A 21,178-nucleotide genomic window follows, 5' to 3' on the forward strand; every position below is an offset into this window, starting at 1 on the left:
GTTTAGAGCTGATATCGTTATAATGTTTTGGCTTTTATAGCTGGCATCCTTGTTATTGGTATAATCTTTCTGCCTTTGTTTCTATGCTTTCCACCAGATTCGAAGATACATCGGACTAACGGGACGCTGCAGAGCCGCGGTGGGAGCTATCGCAATGCTCTCTCTTTCCCTTTCTCACTTTTTTCTCTTTTTCTCTCCTTTTCCCTTGCATACTTGTTGTTGGCCAAATAAAGTGACTTGGCACTTGACTCCGGTTTGAGTCTTAATTCTGCTTCCGAGAACACAAAAGGAACCTAGTCACGATAAAATGTTTGAGTTAACCAGAAGTTAAGCCCAGCCGCCCCCAGCCACCCAGAATTAGCTGAGGTCGCTTGGAAAGCAAGGGGGTTTAACCTCTGCCAAATTATTCAACCCAACAGTGGATTGTGACCGTCTCCTTTTCTCCAGGCTGAAGAAACCAAGTGACTTTAGCTGCTCCTTGTGTGGTTTCTCCTCTAAACCCTTCACCAACTTGTGGCCCTCCTCTGGGCATTCTCTAGTAGCTTTGTATCTGTAATGTACTGTGGCACCCAAAACTGCCCACAGCACTTAAGGTGAGGCCGCCCCAGCGTGGAGCAGAGCGGGACAATCCCCTCCCTCGACTGGCTGCCATGCAGGGCTCGATGCCCCCCAGGGCACGGCTGGGCCTCTGGGCTGCCAGGGCACGCTGCTGGCTCGTGTTCAACTTGCCGTCGACCAGAACCCCCAGGTCCCTCTGCAGAGCTGCTCCCCAGCCCCTCGTTCCCCAGGCTGTCTGTATATCCCAGGTTGCCATGCCCCAGGGGCAAAATCAGGCACTTGCCCTCATTAAACTTTATACAGTCGGTGATTGCCCAGCTCTCCAGCCTGTCCAGGAGACATGGTAGTGTTAGGAGATATGGTAGTCTCGGGTTGACGGTTGGACTTGGTGATCTTAGAGGTCTTTTCCAACCCTAATGATTCTGTGATTCTATGGTCTCGCTACAGGGCCTCTCTGCCCTCGAGTGCCAACAGCTCCTCCCAGTTTTGTGTCGTCAGCAAGTTTAGTTAGTATTCCTTCAAGCCCTGCACCCAAGGCATTTACCAAGAGATTAAAGAGTACCAGAGCCAAGATGGAGCCCTGTGCAACCCCACTAGTGACTGGCCGCCAGCCCGATGTAAGCCATTGACTATGACCCTTTGAGCCCGACCCATCAGCCCATTGCTCACCCACTGCATGACGTGTTTATCCAGCTCTGTGCTGGACAGTTTGTCCAGGAGAAGACTGTGAGAGACAGTAGCGAAAGCTTTACTGAAATCCAAAAAGATCACATTGGCCGACTTCCCTTGTTCAGCTAGGTGCGTGACCTCGTCATCGAAGGAACTCAGATTTGTCGTCGTTCCCCATTTGTCGCTCCAATTCATCCTCTCCCCCCAAATCCATACCCTGGCGGGCCTGCCTCAGGCCCTGGCAGGAGGGCTGGAGCAATGGCCTTGGGGGGCGACGGGGTGGTTTCCGTTTCTGCGAGGCCTGGAGGGTGCTGGGCCGTTCCTGCAACACCTTGCTGGCCGAGTTGGACAGCCACGCGGGCAGGGGCGGAGGCGGCGGGGGCGGAGGCAGGCAGGCCGGGCGGCTGTCCGGGCCAGTGGGGGCTGGTTCCCCCCTGGTGCCCCATGGCTGGCGGGCCGCTTTCCCAGGCACACGTGATGGCTGCTGGTATCGGGTCCAGCTCTCGGAGGGGCTGGGGGGGTCAGTCCAGCTGTCCGGGCGTGAGGGGCAGCTGCTGGTGTCGGACCGGGCTCTCGAAGCTGCGGCGAGGCGCCTGCGGAGAGAGGAGGCTGCTGAGGCCCTGCCACGCCTGCGGTGCCCGGAGGGTGTGGGGCAGAGCTGCGCACCCCACGGGGTCTGGGAACCCGGCTGCATGTGGGAGCTGTGGGCACGGAGAGCTCTGTGCAGAAAATGGGGTGCCCCGCACCCCTCGGGTGGGGCTCTGCTCCCAGAAGCTGAGAGCTGGGAAGGTTTGTCACCACAGCCTGAGCTGCTGGGACACCTTGGCCAAGGGCAAGCTCTGGGATTTACAGCATCACCTAGCAGGGTGATTGCTGCCGCTAGGCTCACTGGCGGGGAGATGTCACTATTGCAGTTCTCTCTTTCTACGGCAACGTCATGCCTTGTTGTTACTTCCTGACCTTCCTCTGCCTATGTCGGTCACTGGCTCTGCTCTTGTCCAAGCAGGGTCCCTTTTAACCCACATTTGTCTCAGTAAGAAGGGGTTACAGAAAAGAATGCCCACGAATTGAGAGGCCAGTTAAAACTCAGCTCTCCAGAATACCCTGCCTCTAAATGAGTCTCAGCAAATAGCAGCCATCTCATGCAGAAGTTTGGCAAAAGACCTCCCAACGACTCACCGTCTTCTCTTCCTCCACAGGTGGATCAGACAACAAAAAAACATCCCAAGCAGTATGGACCCCAAGACCGCCACGGCACCTTCTATGCAGAACTTCTGGAAATCCTTAGGATCCGTGTCGCTCGAGCTTCTCTTGCCATCCACACCTGGAGGAACAGTTCTGCACGTTACTGTGTCCTGCGTGCTACTGGTAATCTCACAGGAGGCCTGACGTTGCCAGGAGATGTTTGTCCTCACTTTGTTAGCTTCTCTGAACCAGTGAACATCCTGGGGCTGCAACGTTTCCTTGGTTTCAGTAGAAACCAAGGAAAGTCCCAAAGCCCTTGCAAATCAATGCACTCTGGAGCATCTCTTTCTCCTCTCACCTCTGCCTACACTCCGGGATGGCCATAACCCAGTTTTCCCCGTGCCATGGGTTTGCTCCCCCTTCTTGGCTACCCTTCCCATTTGCACACAATGTCTTTGGCGCTCGCCCACCCTCGCTCTCCGAGGCTTGCTGGTGCCGCTGCACGGAGACTCTCTCTGACCCGTTGGGACAAGCTGTCCCACAGAACAGAACTCATGAGGCCAGATGGAGAGCACATGGGGGAGCGCAGCTCTTTGACCAACCGCCCCTTTGAGCAGCACGGACAAAACCCATCCCTGCATCGGGGAGCGCCACCCCCAGCTCTCCCTCCCCAGCCCAGTGCCCACACCCCGAGGGCATGGAGTCAGGCCCTCTCAGGAGACACCTGACCCTTGTTCTCCCCCTTTGCCTTTTCTCCAGCGTGGGCACGCTTGCACGCCTCCAGTTCTCAGGAGTTGTCTCCCACCTATGGCCCCTGCAAGACTGCTCAGTACCTGCACTCTTCTGAAAAAATTCATACGTCCTGGAGCGGTGGGCTTCCCCGGGGTTGGACAGCACTGCCAAGAAGGAGAGAAAGGTAAAGCCTCAGCATGGCTCAGGCCCACAGGATGCAGAAGGATGGCGCAGGATCCCTCTGCCCCAGCAGCAAATCCCTTTGGACCCCAGTTCACAGGAGGGATCCCCCTCTGTTGTGCCCAGGGCCTCTGGGGACTCACAGCAAGCTCGGGGTACTCAGGGAGGGACATTTGATTAAGAGTCGTCTTTCCCATCATCTACTGAACGTGGCTCAGGTGGCCTTGCTCCCAAAATGGCAGAGGTCTGAAAATCCTGTGAATGGGCTGCGGTGGGAGGTGAGCATTCCACCACATCCGCAGAGGGTTACCAGCATCTCTCTGGCCCGCTGATGGCAATAACCACCGCAGCCCCGAGACGACCGTCATCCTCAGAGAGCCGCTCCTGGCTTCTTTGAGAACACTAGCTCTGTACTAAGGGTTTGGCTGCCGACCCAATGTGCAGTAGCGGCACCAGGGGAGGAGCCTGCAGACGCCCAGCGCTTTTGATATGTGACCCTGGATGACTGGGGGGCAGCAAGTACTTGGCATGCCTGTTGATTGAATTGCTGCTGTTTTTTCATCAGAGACTGGCACCGCGTGACTGCCTCTTTCCTGAAGCGCCTCCTTCCCCACAGTCTCACGGTCCATCTCTTTAGAAAGAGGGTCACTTTAATGAGAAGCAACCGTTCCTCATCAGGAGCGTGGTGTTTTCAGGAGGCAAAATACGTTAATAACACTTAGAAACAAAGCCTGGGCATTTGGGGGTGCACCTCGTCTCTAGTCTGAACTATGCGTCATTCGCAGAGAAAAATTTAAGCACTAGGCACTTTCCAGTTTACCAGTAGACAGCAAAAGCTGACCTACTGAGAGCCTAGGAGATTGCATGGCATCTTCTTGTTTGCACTTAGTTCATTTTCGGCAGACTTCAAGATGATGGTAAATGACTTTGTTCAGAGAGGACAGGAAGATGCTGCACCCAGTTCCGCTGGGGAAAGAGCCCTTTGGAGAAGCACGTCCCATCATGCCAACTCCATCACACGGTAAGGGCAACAGACACAGACGGCGGGCTGAACCCCAAGCTCTTGCAACCATGTTCTGGGCACTTTCACAAGTGGCAGCAAAGAGCCCACAGTCCCCCAAAACAAGAGGAAAACCAGAGCCAAGTTTTCTAAAACACAGCTGGAAACAGACAGCTAAACCACCCAAGGCTGAAGTCACAGCCCCTCATTTTAGCTGCCTTCAAGTTAGCTGTCGGGCCTCAAGCTGGGTGTGCAGCTCTCAGCTGCCCCTGACCGTGAGGTGTCACCGAGAGACCTCAGACATCAAGGAGGACAACGGAGCCGGCTGGAGCAGGCTCCCATCCTTGCCAGGCATTCCTGCAGCCCCGGCAGGGTCTGCCGGTCTCAGCGACCCCAAAGTGCCTGCACATCCTCATGCACACCATGCATGGAGCTTTCGGGAGAAAGGATTCCTTGGAGCTCACACCAGCTCTGAACTCAAGCCCAGAGAGCCCGCGGGCTTTGCAGCAGCCACTGGGAGCAGCAGAGGCTCGGAGGGGCTGTCAAAGACACCTTCGCAGGGCAGAGTATCCCAGGGCACATCACCGAGCCCGAGCCGTGCCCTCTCTGCTCTTCTGCGTGTCTGAGCATTGGCCAAGAAATTGTTGAGTAAAATTTCACATGAACAGCATCTTCAACCCTAAATGCACATTCCTTGAAGTGACATACCTGTGGGATCATCCTGAGGCTCCCAGAGAACATCTGCCTGAGGCGCCTGGAGACCATGGCCTGGAGGCACGGCTGTAATCAAGCACATTTCCATTAGCTGTTGTGATCGACTTCTTTCCCAGTGACCTGCAGTGACTGGAGGGGGGTCAGGTAATGACACAGGTGGAGATTTCCAAAGCCGCAGAGGGGCCTGAGTGGCCTGTTGGCTGGCACCTGGAAGCTCTCAAAATACTGTTTCCAGGCCGTGTGCCACACGCCTCAAGCACCGGATGGACATACGGCCCCTTGGGGATTTCTTACTGGGAGATCTCTACTGTGCACAAAAAAGGCCCACGTGGAAGCACTGGAGGGAAAAAATGGTCATTCGCACATCTCGTGGAGAAGGGCCTGCTGGGCAGTGGGAGTGCCCCACCGCTGCCCCATCTGTTCCCCCGGGCTGAGGGCTGGGGCTGTGTGTCGGGGACCTGGGTTTGCCAAGGAGAGCACTGCAGGGCTAGAGCAGGAATGCTCCCGTCTTCCTGAGCGGATGTCTCCCCAGGACAGACATCCCCGAGGCTGAAAGCTGGACCCAGCTGGGGAGCGGCAGAGCCACGGCCCCGGGCACAGCTGTCACCAGCCCGGCATAGAAGCGCTCCCGAAGGCTACTGCCTTGCTCTGCTGTGCAGCGCCGGCGCCGACGTGCAGGCTGCGGGAAGGCTGCAGCGGGACTGGGTGGCACAGGGCCAGCTCTAGGGATGCTTTCTCACCCCACGGCACTGCTCCCGGCCCCACCATTCACCTGGAAAATCCCCCTGCAGTGGCCGCGGCCCCCGGCGCCTCCCCGCAGCACAACTGCCTCCCACTTGCCCCTGGAGCCGGCCATGGCTCCCCTGGCTCAGCCCAGCCCTGCTGCTCTCCCAGCCTTGCCCCACCATGGTCCCGGCCCCGCTACCACCCCAATGTGCGCTGGGCGCTGCTCCACGCTGCCCAGGGCTGGATGCCAGCCCTCGCCTGCCCACCTACCTAATCCCCATGCTTGCCATGGAGCAGCCTGGGCGTCCCGGGCTTGCAGGGCCACCAATAGGAGGATAATAAGGAGGCACGTGGGGGCCATGGTCCCCCGTGCCTGCACCGTGCTGCTGCTGCTGCGGCTGCTGCTGCTACCGCTGCTGCTGCTGCTACCGCTGCTGCTGCCGGCACTGGCCAAGCTGTACCCGCAGCACAGCACAATATATCATGGCACGGCACAGCGGGGTCTGTGACCTCACAGTGCACCCTCCCCACCCACCCAGCCACGCCCATGGGGTGCCACCCCGCCCCTAAGCACTGCTCCCCTGGAACACCCCACCCCACTTGTCACCTCAGGAGGGGGACTTTCACAGCCTGGCCAGCGCTGCCCCTCTGTCCACCCCTGTGATCTCTGCTGCAGAGTTTCTTTGCGTTTCCTTCCCCACTCTGTGATGGAGCAGCCAGATGCAGCAGACTTGTGAACACAAGGGATTTCTCCTTCCAGGTCCGCTAGAGCCCAATCAGGTGGACTATCGCACCCAGGAGGCTCGTCCTATCCCAGCCTGATGGATGTGGCCGCTGCTGTTGCCGTGTGTGTGTCCGAGAGACTTGCGCTGCTTTCCAAAGAGCCAGACACACCAACACACGCGCAGACTTACACAATTAATGTGACCGGCAAAAGAGATGGGCACAGTCGGAGCAATGCCTTTGCCAGCACCCATGTATACGCAACCACTGCTTAGATAAACACGAACACAGCCCGGTCCTTTTCTGCCTTTCCAGATGAGCAGGGCTGGATGTTTACTGGTGAAACATAAACACACCTTCACTCCCTAGATTCATAAGCGCAGCGTGTTCATAGATTCCTCCAATAACAGCGTGGAAATCAAGTCCCTGCAATATCCGTGGCTGGCTGTCAAGCTCCTCACCCAGTCATGGGTGCAAACCTTGGGCCTTTCTAGGTAGAATGTAGGACTTTGAAATATGGCACTCCTTGAAAACGTTGCTCGTTCAGTAGCGGGTTGACTTGTTCCTGGCTGGCAAACTGAAGAGCACCGTGAGGTCAGGCTGCCAAAAGCCGAGCTGGTGCTCTTGAGGAGAATGCCCATCGACTGTAAATAGGGAAATCTGGCATGCTTTCGAAAACCTGGTGCGCAACACAACACTGCTGTTTCAAAAGAGCATTAAAAGAGTATATTTAAAAGAGCATTAACAGCATCGTGAATATTTACACACAATCTCCAGGTGCAGACCGCCTTCCCTGGGGAGAAGGGACATGCTATTCACATAAACAGCCGATGTCTTTCCCTGTTTTCAACATCCCTGGGCAGCTGAGACATTGCCTGCGGACGTAGATGAGAGCCCCCAGCCCCTGGAGGGGCGGCTGGAGGATGGGCACGTCAAAGGACCCTGATGGGAGCCCTGCAGGGCCTCATCCCTTGGACCAACGGGCACCTTCCCTTGTCACACAGAGCGTCTCATGGGCTGGAAAAGGGATGCTCTGCAGAGTTGCTGGCAAGTCTCTGGAGAAGAGCTTCCCCCTCCGCCTCTCCCAAGGCCTCTCTCAGCTCCAGCGCCCTTCCCAAGGACAGCCGCAGCAGGTGGGTGCAGGCAGCACTGCAGGGAAGGACAGGCAGCGGCCACAAGAGTCGGCACTGCGGGAAAGGCGGCACCCCAGAGAGCCTGCCAGGGTCCCCAGTGTGTGCGAGACAGTGCCCAGGAGGGTGGTTTTAAATCTAGGCTACCCCCTGTCTAACCATCTATGTGAGAGTACAACCTGACCCGGTGTGACACATAACACCAGCGCTGTGAAGAGATGTGACGTTCAAATGAAAAATGGGACAGTTTGAACAGCTTTTAGTAGCCTGCAGGAAGCAAAAGGGGAAGCGCTGTATATAGAACAAAAAAACAGACTGAATAAATTTCTGAACCTGCTGTGAGAAGTTATGCCATATCGAAGTGCACGTCTGCAAGCCCTGCGCTGCACTATGTGAGCCCTGCTCACATGCAGTGATCTGGCTGATGGGGCAGAGTGTACCCTCGGACAGCTTGCAGGTGGCACAGAAGTGGGAGGAGAGGCTCATGCGCCGGCGGGTCGTGCTGCCGACCAGAGGGGCCCTGAGAGGCTGGAGAAAGGGGCTGACAGGACCCTCATGCAGCTCACCCCGGGGAAGGGCAAAGTCCCGCACCTGGGAAGGAACAAGCCCTTGCACCAGTACACGCTGGGGGACACCCAGCTGGAAAGCAGCTGTGCAGACTCCTGGGGACATGGTGGACCCCCAGCTGACCAGTTTGGAGCCGGCAAAGTGCTCCTGGGGCACAGGCGGCTAACTGAGTCCTGGGCTGCAGTAGGCAAGGCATCAGCAGGAGATGGAGGGAGGTGACCCTTCCCCTGTGCTGTGTCCAGCTCTGGGCTCCCCAGTGCAAGACTCACAGAGCCATACTGGAGAGACTCCCCGCCCAGTTTCCGTTGGGGTCGGACCGTTGGAGCCAACCGCCACCAGTGCCGGCAGGACGGAGCTGTGCTGGCGTGGAGCAGCGCTGGGAGGAGGCAGAGTCTGGCGTCGGTCTCGGACTAGCAAGCCGGTGACTTTAGAGCAGAACACACTTTTCTCTGGACTTTGGGTAGGAAAAAACAGCCTTCACTGAGTGGTCTGGGAGGTGGTTAACAGATTGACTTTCAGCCTGAAGTCCTTCAATCTCTGCTAATTGAATATGGTGCCTGTGCAGATGGGATACACTGTGCAATGTCACTAATTTTTCCTGTCGTCTCTAACCCAAAACTCAAACAAAGTCCTGTCCCCTCGGCTCCTTATCTGAGCGTAGACAAGAGTCACCTTAACTTAATGGAACGTCAAGATTCACTCTATTTTTATCACCTTAGAATATGCAACAAATACTTCCTTATTACTCAGCTTTCCAGAACGTGATTTGGTTTGACTTGCTAGAATCCAGGTGGGGATTTGCTTGTCTGTAGTGCTGCAGTGGGATTACTGGCAGCGAGCGTTTGTGTGGTGGTGATGCCTAAAGAGACGAGTTGGGTTGGTGCTCCACTGTGTTAGTTTGCCGATCAACCTGATAAATCTCAGAGTTTGAGGTGGAAAGGCAAGCTGTGTGCTGACGTAAGCGTATAGCCTGTGAGTTACTTATGTTTGTGAAAAAATGACATCGTTTTGTAAGTCTTATTTCTTAAATCTAAGTAAGCTGGGAACAGGGAAAGTAAAGGTTCAGAAGGATCACGTCACACCTTGAATCTGTGTCTACCAAAGTGATTTGCAATCGAATGTAGTTGTAACTCTCCGTTGCCTCAGGGAGTTTTTCTACACCACAAAGAAGTGGTTCACTTTTGAACGTGAAGAACATGAAGAACCTTTGGTGGGGAAATTTGGTTGTTGTGTGGTAAAGGTTATGAAGAGTCCTCGTAACCTAAGGAGGGAGGTCCTCATCACCTTCCTCCTAAGAGTCATCGAGACTTGGAGCAGCAAGAATTCGCATAATCAAAAGGCTTTTGGTAGTGCTTTGAGTAGCAGAGAAGGTTGGAAATGTAATTTGGTTTCCAGGAAACGTGAAAGAAAATACAGTTGTCTAGATTACTGTGGGCGCTGCTAAGATTAGAATTCTTGTAGCCAAGAGGAAAGGTAAATTCTGCAGCAGCTTGCCAGGCAGCGCAGTCACAGCAAGCCCTCGATCTGGGAGAGGAGGAAGCCTTGGGGCTTAGGGTTTTTTTTATTTTCCCGCACCTCTGGGAGAAGAAAAAACAACGTATAAAGGAAAGGATACGTTGTGACGGTCACGTCTCTGTTTTGTTGTCGTGTAACACTTTGCTGTTGATGTAAAGCTCCCTGTTGTCATCGTGTTGCATTTTGCAAGGAGGCTAAAGGCCAGCCTGCGTCCTGTTCTTGCAGAGCTTAGTGCAGGAGTCTTGGCGTGCTCGTGTCTCTGCTCTGGCAGTCAGCGCTGTGCTGGGAGGGGCTGCAGGTGCTGAAAGGTCTGTCTTCATCAAGGCCTTGTAACAAAGCTGCTGGCAGGCGGCTTTGCGTGTTACAGAGCAGCGTGCGCTTCTCCTCGGCAGGAGTCAGCTTTTTGCCGAACAAGCTGCTGTGCTTTTTGCTGTTGTTTCCGGCTGCCTTTGTCAATTTGTGTTCTCATTCATGAAGGCGCTGGTGTGCATTCAAAACTTTTTTGCTTTCCCTGCTTGCTATTTTGATTCTAAATGAGGGCTGGTGCAAACTGTACTAAGCTATTATCTCCCTTCCACGCTTTCTAGAAATACTCCTTTCCCGTGGCAATGGTGTGTGTCTCCCCTGCAACTCGGCCGCTGCCTCGTCTGAGGTAGAGCCATGATTTGCCCTAATACCCGTTTGGCAAAGAAGGCGCGGGCTGTATCCCAGTGCTGACGGGCTGTGAGCAGTGGGAGGGCGAGGCTGAGATTTGTCTCTCTTACTTAAGGCCCTTAAATAGGATAAAGTTTCTTGTACATAACTGATTTGCTATGCTTGTTAGAGCTAATGTTCTCAGAGTAGGGAATGGCAATTGCTAAGCTGTAATAACAGAATGCACCATTGCAGATGAAGTGAACTCAGTTAAAAAACTGTAGAAAATGTAGTAAACGCAAGGCAGTAACGCATTTTTGTACAGGGCTTTTTTTATTCCTTGTTTTCTTTTTTCTTGATCTAATTGGAAACAATGCTGGGTGTTTAAGACTTACTATCCTGTATTTACTTTCTTGTTTCTGATGGGCTAATTCTGGCTCCACCTTTGAGTGATTTCTATTCAGCTTGTCCTTTTATGTTCTTCTCTTCAGTGAGACAATGCTCTTAAGGCAACTTCAGCCTAGATCTAAGGAAGGGATAACGAGGACTATCAAGCAGCTTTGTAACCAAATCTCATAATTTATACCTTTTCCAGTGAAGGCGATGCTGTGAGTTTACATCTGTTGCAGTGAGCATTCGCTGAGAGAAGACACTTGGCATCAGGACAAGTCATGTATGAGGTAAGACGTGCACGTACGTGAAAGGATGGAAACAGTCGTTTTCTCTGAACGAGTATCGGTGAAGTTGGCAGGGGTGATATTTACCATGAAAATTCAGAGGTGACTTAAACAAACAAAAAGACTCTTTTGCTGGGTCTTCTTGGGCACGGCCTTTGTCCATTCTTTTTGAAAACAAGTCATACAATTTCATACCGCAGCGTCGTGTGTTCCAGCTAGACTCGTCTGCAAAAAGCCTGTATAAATTCATTTCCTGAAGAGGAAGCAGCTTTTACAAATAGCATGTTCTTCATTTAAACACCAACTCAATGGCACGTGGGGAGAGAAGACGGGGCTTTGAATAGCTCTATTTAACCAAACTGCACACTTGCATAAGCTTCTGTCTGCCTCCCTTTCTTAAAAGGCGGTCACAGAGCTTGACTCTGTTCTGATCTTCAGGTTTATATTCTTGTTTTTCTTTTGAGCTCTGTCAGCAGGACTTCGAATGAAGTGTACCTACAGGGTCTCTTCAGTGTTGATCCTGTAACGTAGTAGCTAGAAAGAGAACTCTTTCTACTTTTTGGCTGCATTACCCACGAAATCTACTCCTGAAGCCAGCAAAATACGTAAATACAGTAAAGTGTGGTATGATTGGTTCAAAAGAGTATATGTAAATTTTTAGAAGTGTCCCCAAAGCTGTTGCCTTTAAAATGTAGATGAGCTCAATTTTGAAAACGTGCAAAGCTTTGACAGCCAAACTTCCCCGTTATGGCTTGATAGTTGTCTTGCCTGCCAGATGTAGTTTCTCTTTGGCATCAGATTAAGTGCCTGGGAGAGATACAGTACAACATGCATGTTATATTAGATACACACTTTCCTTCGTGCTTAGGTATAACTCCGAGAGCCCATTGGTGCCTCACAGCTCGCACCCCAGGAGGCCGCCCCGAGGCACAGCTCAGGGAGGCCGGAGCGGGGCACAGGCCCAGCTGGCTGCTGCCAGGACAGGCCCGGGGGCGGCCTGGGGCTGCGGGACAGGCCTCGGGCCACGGGCTGGCGCCGGGGCAACATGGCCGCCCGGCAGCCCCTGCCCCAGGGCTCCAGCTCCCAGCATGCCCCGGGGCGCGCCTTCCCGCCGCCCGACCCTGCGCGGGCACCGCCCCCCCAGCCCGAGCCCGCCGCCCCCCCGCAGGCCCCACGGCCGCCTCCCCGGGGCTGCCCAGGCCCTGCTCCGGGACACCCGCTGGGCGGGGAGGGGGCAGGGGGGAGACAGCAGCAGGCAGACACACAGAGGGAGCAGGAGAACAGGGCGCAGCTGGGCAGGGAGTGGAGGAAGGAAAAATCCTGGTAAGGAGCCGGCAGAGGGACAGAGGGACGGAGCGAGAAACAGATGGAGGGCAAGGGGGCAGCGGGGCTCCGGGCGAGGGAGCGGGACAGGGGGTCAGAGAGACGGTAAAGGCACCAGGAGAGCGCAGGGACAGAGACGTGGCAGAGGGAGCGGGGCAGGGGGACAGAGGGGAGAGGGGCGGAGGGAAAAGGCAGCGGGGAGAGAGAAAGGGGGAGGCCGGGGCGCAGAGCGGGACACAGGGCGAGGGGAGGGCGGGAAACGACCCCGAGAGACTGAGGCAGAGAGGGCTGTGGGTCAGGACAAGGAGGCGCAGAAGGGCACAGCAGCCGCGGCCTCCAGGGTGGAGACGCAGGAGGAAGAAAAGCAGACAGGAGCAGGACGGAGGCCCCGAGAGCAGCAGGGCCAGCTGAGTGGGGAATACAGGCGGGAGAGAGGGCACAGGCTGCAGGACACAGGGGAAAACAGCAGCCAGGAGGGAGGACACGGCAACAGAGAAAGGAGAAGGCCAGGGAGCGGGAGAGAGGTGTAGGGAAAGGAAAACAGAGTAACAGGCTACAGGACAGACAGGGCGGAGTTAGACAATACAGGCTGGGAGTCAGAGAGAAAGAAAGAGAAAGAAAGAAGGAAGGAAGGAAGGAAGGAAGGAAAAGAAAGAAATAACCAGTGATGGGCTAAAGATAGAGAGGGAGGAACTGAAAAATGGGGTCAGGGAGCCAGACAGAGAGCGATGGGGAGAGAGCAAAAATAGCAACTCTGGGCAGCTGCCCCATTTCTCGATCACTGGCCAGGAACTGCATTACCGGGAGCCTTCAAGAAATGTGCTGCCTGTAAAAGCCCTGCCCTGGGCCCAATCCTGCGTCCTAATATTGGTGACCAGCATCGCCTTGCAGAGTGGCCAGGACTGTTTTTTTTGTTTGTTTCCTTGTTGGTTTTGCTTTTATTTTTTTTTAAAAGTACTATTTTAGCTCTAAATAGAACCTGCAAGGAAAAAGGAACCAGGCGTACCAGGTCAGACACGTTTAAAGGCTGACCCCATTCAACAGCCGCACAAACCATCAATCATTCCTGCTGCAACACTCCACTGCCTGCCTGCAGATACAGGCAGCCGCCCTGTTTCTAGCACAGTCCCCAGGAGCAGCACCATGGTGCAGCTCTACAGCCATACTGCCTGCAAAATGTTAAGCACAGCTTAATTCTGGAGAGTTTCCCCTCTTTTTAGGCCTGCTGGTTAAAGACTCCTCCATCGAGAGGTGGCTCAGGACCACACCAGGGCCAGCAGCACTGCTTTCTGCATCCCATGGCAGCGATGGGCAGGGAGAGAGGTTGTCAGATCCCGGGGCCAGGAACACGTGCAGGGTGTCAGGGTCACCCTGCCTGGGTTTTCCCAGCAAAGCCCCAGCTGGTGCCGGCCCCGTGCTGCAGTCCCAGGGCCGAGGCTCAGGGAGCCGGGCATTTCTGGGGGCGCTGCACTCTGCTGGGCCCCACTGCCAGCTGCCGGCTGCCCTGGGCTTCCCTCCCCATTGTCTCCAGCTCTGCTTTCTGACCACAGAATGCCTTGCCTGCTTCCCACAGCTGTCCTGACCCATGTCTGCAGCTTGTACATGGGGTCCATGTCACACAGCTGACTTGGGGGTGGCGGGTCTCTCTCGTGGCACCCCGGGATTGGGGACAAAACAAACCAAATTGCTCCTTTCAATCTTTGTCCCCAGGGACACCCAGTGGAGACCTACCGATTGCAGAGCAGCGCTGAGACCCACCTGACGGCAAAGGCGCCTGGTGACCTTCTCTTCCTGGGCCCACCAAAGCAGCCTTCCTCCAGCCCTGGTTTTGGTGAGATCTGGAGGAGCACAGAGATGTTTCTCCGGCATCCAGGCCTGAAGAGGTTTTCCCAGTGTGCCTGTGAGAGATCCTGCTCCCAGGAAGCACCTCCCCATAGAGCAAAGGCCGTACCCAGCCACCCGTGCTCGGTACGGCTGCCCCAAGGGGCCTCGCAGGGAGGACGGGTTCATCTGCCCTGTGGCTCTGGCACAGAAATGATGAGCCGTAGCCCCGTGGTCATGGCTGGCCGGTTCCAAGGCTCCAAGTGCCCTTTCACCGGGAGTGTTGAACCCCGGCACTTTTTCAGGGTGGCCCTGGCCCTGGAGAAGCAGCGAAGGAGCAGATGGCAGGCTGCCTTGCCCTTCCTGCGCAGTAGTCTGCCGGCCCTGGTGTTACGCCCTTGTCTCTTTCAAGGTTAGTTCGGGTTGCCACAGAGTACCTGGGAGCTCCACTATTGTAAGCATCCAATCCTAATCTGGGAACAGAGCAGGGCCTGGAATCTGTAAGAGGGTCAGGGGAGTTGGTGGGGAAAAACGGCAGGTATTGGTTCTTCCCAGTTCCCCGAGGGCTGCAGCAGTTCAGCGAGCTGGAGAAGGCAGCAGCCTGAGAAGAATTGAGCCCTTTGAGCGATGGCACATTCTGTTCCCCTCCAAAGGGGAAGATTTCAACCCTTCATTTCAATAGTTCAGCCTTGCAGCAGCTGTGATCTCCTAGAGGACATCCCATGGGGCTGTTCCCATCAGTCCTCGCCGGCTCTTCGCTCTGCAGATTTTCCAAGGGGCAGTCCCTGGGAGCGATGGGAGTTCAAATGTACAGCAGCAGAGCACCAGGGACTTGTGGGTCTTCCCAAAGGCTTGCAGTTAAAGGGTTTTTAAATTCTGCAGGAATGTAAAGATTTTGTAAATGCTGCTGCCCTCCTATTTCAAGTTGGTGGCGGCAGGGGCATTGCGGCGTTCTTTCCCACCTTCTTCCTTTCAGGTGCCAGAAGTCCTGCACATCCTCCACAGCTGCATGCAGACCATGCGACAGAGCACCCACAGGCCCCTCCTGCTCCAGGCGGTGCGTCTCCTGGCCCGCTTTCACCATGAGCCCGTGGTGGACAGCCTCCTCCAGAAGCGGCTGCCCGTGGACAGGTCTGTGCACTCCCACCTCGCCCCACTGTGGTTAAAGACAGACCCCGTGGCTTGCCTGGGTCCTGGGTGAGGGGGAATCCAGTGGAGAAGAAGGTCGCTTGCCTCCCAAAAGGTCTGAGCACTGCAAGGCCGTGTGCTCCCGTCTCGGGAAGGAACCAGGCATCATAAGCCCCACTGCTGATGAGGAGAGCGTTTGGCCTCTAGTGAGGGCACCGCAGGTACCAGGGATGTGAGCTCAGGGGTGAACGTCTCTTCCCCTGCAGGGACGCGATGGAGCTGTGGAGGACCTTGGGGAGAAGCGTCCTGGGGGTTCAGGTCCTGAAGTACTTAACACAGAAATTAGAGGCAGCGGGAGAGAACAACCCTGGGCCCCACTCCTCCGCTCACCAACCGGACCACAGCCAGGCTGCTCTGGAGTCCCTCACGGTATGTTCGAAGGCAGAGGCATCCCCGCAGCTTTGCATCCGCTGTCTAACTATCAAATGCCTGGGGGGACTGCACAGGGGCGACGTGCCAGGGCGTCTCAGCGGTGCCGCTGTAGAGGGGCTGGGGTGCTTCGCTGCTGTCCCTGGCATGAGACCTGCAGGCAGCAAGAGCCCCCAGGGGAGGCAGAGGGACTGCGCTGGTGGGCAAAGCCCTTGTTTAACAGGTGGTTCTTGGCTGGATTTCCCTGTAGCTCCTCCGTGCCATCTCCGAGGTGGTGTTCGTGCTGCCAACCGAGGAAAGGGTCCGGCGCCTGCTTCCCCGCCTCCTTCCAGGCCTCCTGGGTGAGGTCAGCAAGGTGCTGGGGGAGGAGATGCTGCTCCCCCCTTTGAGATGCCGGAGGGGACTCTTCCTCAATGTACCGAGAAGTGAGGACAAGCCGTGCAGGTAAGGAGCAGGAGGGGCAGGGAAGTTGGGGAGCTTTACTTCCCCACCCAGGCGTGTTCGTCTGTGGTGCTGAGGGAGCACTTTGGCCTGCCCTGTTTCCTTGGCGTGGCGGCCGGTTCAGGGCTGTCTTGGCTTCTCTTCTTTCCTGGAGAACCATCTGTTCCCAGAGAGGAAGGGGTTGTGGGGTTGGCACCACCAACTGCTCTCATCCTGCCTCCTGTGCAGCCTTGACGGCAGCGTGTCCTTTTTCTCCCTCCGCTGACCGGGCAGAGACCCTGCGTGGGGTTGGCCCAGCCCACAGACGGGGAGACCCCTCCTGGCCCGGGGGCGGTGGCCCAGCTCCGGCCATGGCCATCTGTGGTCTGGTGTCCTAGAGACTCAGCTCGTCTAATCTGCGGCCTGGCAGGGCATGACCAGCGGGCTTGGCTGTAGCAGCAGAGATCCTGCCTGTAAAATCTGTCGGTGGGCGGACCCATTGGGTCACCTCCTCACAGCACTGGACTCTGCCCCCACTCCTGGTCCTCAAGAGCTGGGGGAAATTGGAGCTATCTGTGACCTGCAAGTCCTGCTGCATAAAATGCTGGCGAGACGAGCCCTCAGGGAGCACCTTGGGCATCTGGCATCGAGTGAGCCCAGGGACCCTGCGCTGCCAGTGGCTTGAGGCATGGCAAAGGATGAAAATGTCCATTTTCTGAGAGCTTTATGGACTTGAATGCTACCAAGCGTCATTTCAGGGGTACCTGGCCTCCAGCACGGGGCCGTGTGGGAAGAGCGGAGCAACACCTCCCACGGCGGCAGAGCTTTTTAGCTCCACCACAGCAAATCTTCCCCAGAAGTGCTGCGATTTGCGATGTCTTTGGGCTTTCTTTTTGCCAGCCCTTACCGTGAGGCTCTAGAGCTGGTGCTGAGCAGATGCATGGAGAAGAGGTGGCTGCTGCTGCTACAGAGGCAGGGAGCGTGGGCATTTCTCGAAAACCCGCGGGCTCATGCTGATGGTGTGTGCCTCCTGACGAGGTGAGACCCCGGGGCTGCGCCTCACCGTCCTGTGGGCGGCTGTGCCCAGGGAAATGGCTGCCAGGACCATTCCCGTGTGCCCAGGGAGCTGCCTTGCAGGGCTGAACAGCGCCCGCGTCGGAGCAGGGGAGGTTTGGGGTCGTGGCCTGTGCCCTTGCCGCATGACTGTGTGTCGCCTTCTTGTGCTCTATGTGCAGCGTCCTGCTTCGCAACCAGCTCGTCTCAAGGGGAGTGATATGGGCCCTTTCCCAGTGGCTGAACTCCCGCTCGGAAAACCTGCAGCTCACGGCAACGGCTTTCTTTGCTGAGGTGAGGCAACAGGGCGGGGAGGAAGGCTTCAGAGGGCTTCTCTTAGGAAAGTGCTGCTTGGGATGTCTCTTTCTGAGGGAAGAAGGTGCCAGGAGAGAGTCACCGTCCAGTGGATCCAATGGATCCTCATTTCTTTGAAGCCCATTCGCGTGCTGTGCCTGGGCTTGGCTGGCACCCTGGCACTCACGGGCATGTTGCTTTATTGTAGCTGATGAAGGACCCCCCGATGATGGAGAAGAAGTTCCTGGAGAGTGTCCTAGGCGTCTTGGTGGAGAGATCACAGCACGGAATCAGCGCTGTGCAGCAGATGACAGCGAGAGGCCTGGGCAATGCAGTCAGGAGAGCACCCGAGGAGGTGAGACCAGCTTTTCCCTTCTCTGACTGCAGCCACTCACTGGCAGGAACCTGGTGGAGAGCTGCACGGGGCTTTGAGAGCTTGGCCAGGCTAGCAAAGGCAAACGGGGCTCTTTCCTAAGGCCACGCTCCTTTCTCTGATGTCCGCAGGGTGGCAAAGGGGGACCTGGCGCCAAACAAGGCTTCCTGGGCTGAGATCCCCTCTGAGCCGGTTTCTAGCAACTTCAGCCCCTGGCAGATGAAGGGTTCCTGACCAAACACTCTTGCCCGTCAAGGAGTTAGAGCCCCCTAACAGTTCCCCCGAGGGGGCCCAAGCCTGTGCTGCCCTGTGCATCTCCCTTGGCCTCAGGAGGAGCTTGGCCGGCTCACTGCGACCAAGGAGCCTGCAGGCAGCTCCCCCATGTACCAGGGCTTGAGGCCTTGTAGGACAATCCCGTAAGAGCTCAAATGGCCAAACCGGCCTAACCCTTCCCACGGGTGGGGTCTGCACAGCACCCTGCGTGGGGATCAGAGGCGCAGGCAGGGCTGCACGAGTCAGGGCTCCCAGCACCTGAAGGGACTGCCTTTATTAGCCTCTCTTTCTCTGAAGTGCTGGCTCTGACAAAGAGCATGTCAGAAGAGATCTTAGAGAGTCTCGAGCCCCTTTCCTGAGGGGATCAGAACAGGCCAGCGCCTCCTGGTGCAAAACATAAGCAATGGTAAAGAGGCGCTGTTTGGGCCAGGACTCGTGAGAAGCTTGTGGGGTCTTTGGCTTTGCAGGTGCGAAGGCACAAGGAGGCCATTCTGGAGGCGCTGCAGAGGGGCCTGAGGGACACCACCTGTCCCGAGGTGGCTGCTGAGAGCATGCTGGCGCTGGCTGAGGTGGTGAGGAAGCTGAAGGCAGAGGGCTTGGGGTCTGCCTTCAAAGACGTCGCCAGGTCCACCAAGATGTTCTTTGAGGCTGTGAGTGAACCAACTCTTTCTTCTGCTTGTCTGAGAGGTGGGGGCGGGGAGGGAGGCGGGACGGTGTGTGCCCAGGGCCTCCCCGTGCTGCGTGGAGGCTCTCTGCTGGCTGAACATCTGCTTGGACCCTTTCCCCCCACTCTTCTGCGGGTAGGGTGGGCTGTGCTGTCAAGTGCCTGTGTCTGCCCCAGGACGGCAGGGTTTCTCGTGCGCTCCTGTGGTTTCCCAGGCATTACATGGCTCCCCTGCCAGAAAGGCTGCTTAGGTGCCCGGAGGCTCCCTGTGTATTGGGAGTCACTCCGGGACTCATGACCTAGGTGGCAGGGAAGGAATCTGGATGAGGTGACCTTCTTTCCAAACCATTGTTTTCCAAAGCACTGTATTCAAGCACACTGATTTACCGATCCCTGATTCTTGTTCTGGTTGTTTACGTACTGGTTTCTTGAGGGTGGAAATGAGTGGACGAGAGCTGTTTCTTGGGCTGCTCTTCTCCACGGGCAGCGCGCGATTGTTGAAGTGGCGTTGGTAGGAGGTGCCCTCATTACCCAGCTGACAGATGGGGTCTGTGAGTTGCAGGAGCCAGAGGTCCTTCGCTCCTCGGCCTTCAGCCTCTACGCCGCCCTGGCCTCCTCCGCCTCAGGGAAGAGATCATTCTTCGCCAGGGAAGTGGCGGAAACCTGGGTCAGCCTTCTCTTGCACCTCCGGGATCCTGACCCTGAAGTCTCCAATGCAAGAGCCCCCACATCTCATTTGCAAAGCCGTAGCAAGCCGTAGAAAGGCATAGAAAGCTGCCTGGCGAACTGCTGCAGCCAGTGCCCTCCCTGCCCGGAGACTGCGTCTGGGGCAGCCCCCTCTGCTGGGGGGGTGAGCTGAGCAGAGCTCAGCTGGACGAGCTTCCTGGCAAGGACCCCACCCGCTCCCACAGGGGAGGAACGACGTGGCTCGACTCTCTTTTTCAGGTGTGCAGGACCGCTCTCTATCTCTGCGCTCCGTTTTTGGGGCCAGAGCGGGTGCAGGAGACCATCATCACCTCCATCGGTCTGAGCGCAGCCGAGCTGCAGTACGAGGTTTGCCATTGCCTGGTGAGTGAGCTGTGCCCTGGGGAGAGGTTGCGGCCGCAGGGCCCTTCCCCAGAACCGAGAGGGGAGCATGAGGTGACATGCCACGGGTGGGCAGGGTGCGAGCCGGGTAGCTGGTGCAGAGGCACGGCCACCCCTTCTGGACACCTGCGCTCTCTCTCTCGCTCCCTCTTTTCTCTCCCTTTCCCCTTGTGGCCCACCCAGCCAACCGGCCGTGGGTCAGCAGAGGGGTCTTTTTGGCCAGAGAAGAAATTGTGCCTCTCTGCTTGCCCCTAGGTCAGAGATGCCCCTGCTGTGCTGGAGAGGCTCCGCAGCATCGCCAGGAGCCGCCACCTCGAGAACGGGCAGGCGCTGCACTCTGCCACCATTGCAGTCCTAGGTGAGAGTCAGGGCTGGGGCCCGATGCTGTGCTCCTCCCTGCCAAGATGGCCACGGTGGCCTGCGCTTTCCCCATCTGCCCAGGGAGGCCAGGGCTGGGGCCGGCCTTAGGAGGGCTGCCACAGAGGGGTTTGCCGAGGGCTCAGTGCGAGCGTAGGAGAAGGGCTGCAGAGCGGGTGCCGGTGGGGAGGCTGGACCCCGCACGAGGCGACGCTCAGCTCTGGCAGCTGCTATGTCGCGACTGTAAAGTTCTGATCTTTCTAGCCTTCCCCTCCAGCTCCCCAAGCACGTCCCAGGTGTAGGGGAGGGCCACAAGCCAGGGCTGTGGGGCAGTGCCTTGACACTCACCTCTTTGTCCCATGCCTTAGGAGACATCCTGGAAAAAGCAAGAGGCCTTAGCGGCTCTTGCCAGCAGCAGGAGTGAGGCTCCTATTCTCAGGTAGGTTTGAGCAGAGCCGAGCTCTGGCTCTGCTGGTCAGGGAGGAGCTTGGAGGCCTGGCAGCAAAAGGCCTGGCTCGGAGCAGGAGAGGAGCACCCAGCAAGGGCAGCTCCTCATCGCCCCTCCCGTGTCACTGCAGCTTCCTATTGCCCGCGGCCAGAGGCAGACAAGATCTTCTGCGACTGTGACAGTGACCACTGCGAGCCGGGGGTACTTATGGCAATAAACCTCCTTTGACCACCACGCCGATGGAGAGTGATCTTTCTTTCCTAGAGGCGGGGGGCCGTGCCAGGGTTGTGCCAAGGCCTGAGGGGATGCACCCACAGGTGCTGAGGGAGCTGGCTGATGTGACCACAAGGCTGCTCTCAGTGACCCTTGAAATGTTGCAGCAACTGGGGAAGGTTCCTGAGGACTGGGAGAAAGCAAATGTGGCTCCTGTCTTCAGGAAGGGCCAGAAAGAAGATCCAGGGTGGCACAAGCTGGTTGGCCTCACTTCAGTCCTTTGGGAC

General features: G+C 56.7%; 1 protein-coding gene across 1 annotated transcript; it reads left to right on the plus strand.

Annotated features, from left to right (window-relative positions):
- Positions 1-17,774: 17,774 nt before the first annotated feature.
- On the plus strand, positions 17,775-20,669 carry LOC142051048 (protein maestro-like). The gene is made up of 6 exons (XM_075080258.1): positions 17,775-17,832; positions 18,591-18,773; positions 19,350-19,543; positions 19,699-19,855; positions 20,129-20,231; positions 20,599-20,669. The coding sequence occupies exons 1-6, from the start codon at positions 17,785-17,787 to the stop codon at positions 20,652-20,654; spliced, it is 741 nt and encodes a 246-aa protein (XP_074936359.1). The 5' UTR covers positions 17,775-17,784; the 3' UTR covers positions 20,655-20,669.
- The last annotated feature ends 509 nt before the right edge of the window (positions 20,670-21,178 follow it).

The sequence above is a fragment of the Phalacrocorax aristotelis genome, unplaced genomic scaffold, assembly GCF_949628215.1.
Source record: "Phalacrocorax aristotelis unplaced genomic scaffold, bGulAri2.1 scaffold_85, whole genome shotgun sequence".
NCBI classification, from domain to species: Eukaryota; Metazoa; Chordata; class Aves; order Suliformes; family Phalacrocoracidae; genus Phalacrocorax; species Phalacrocorax aristotelis.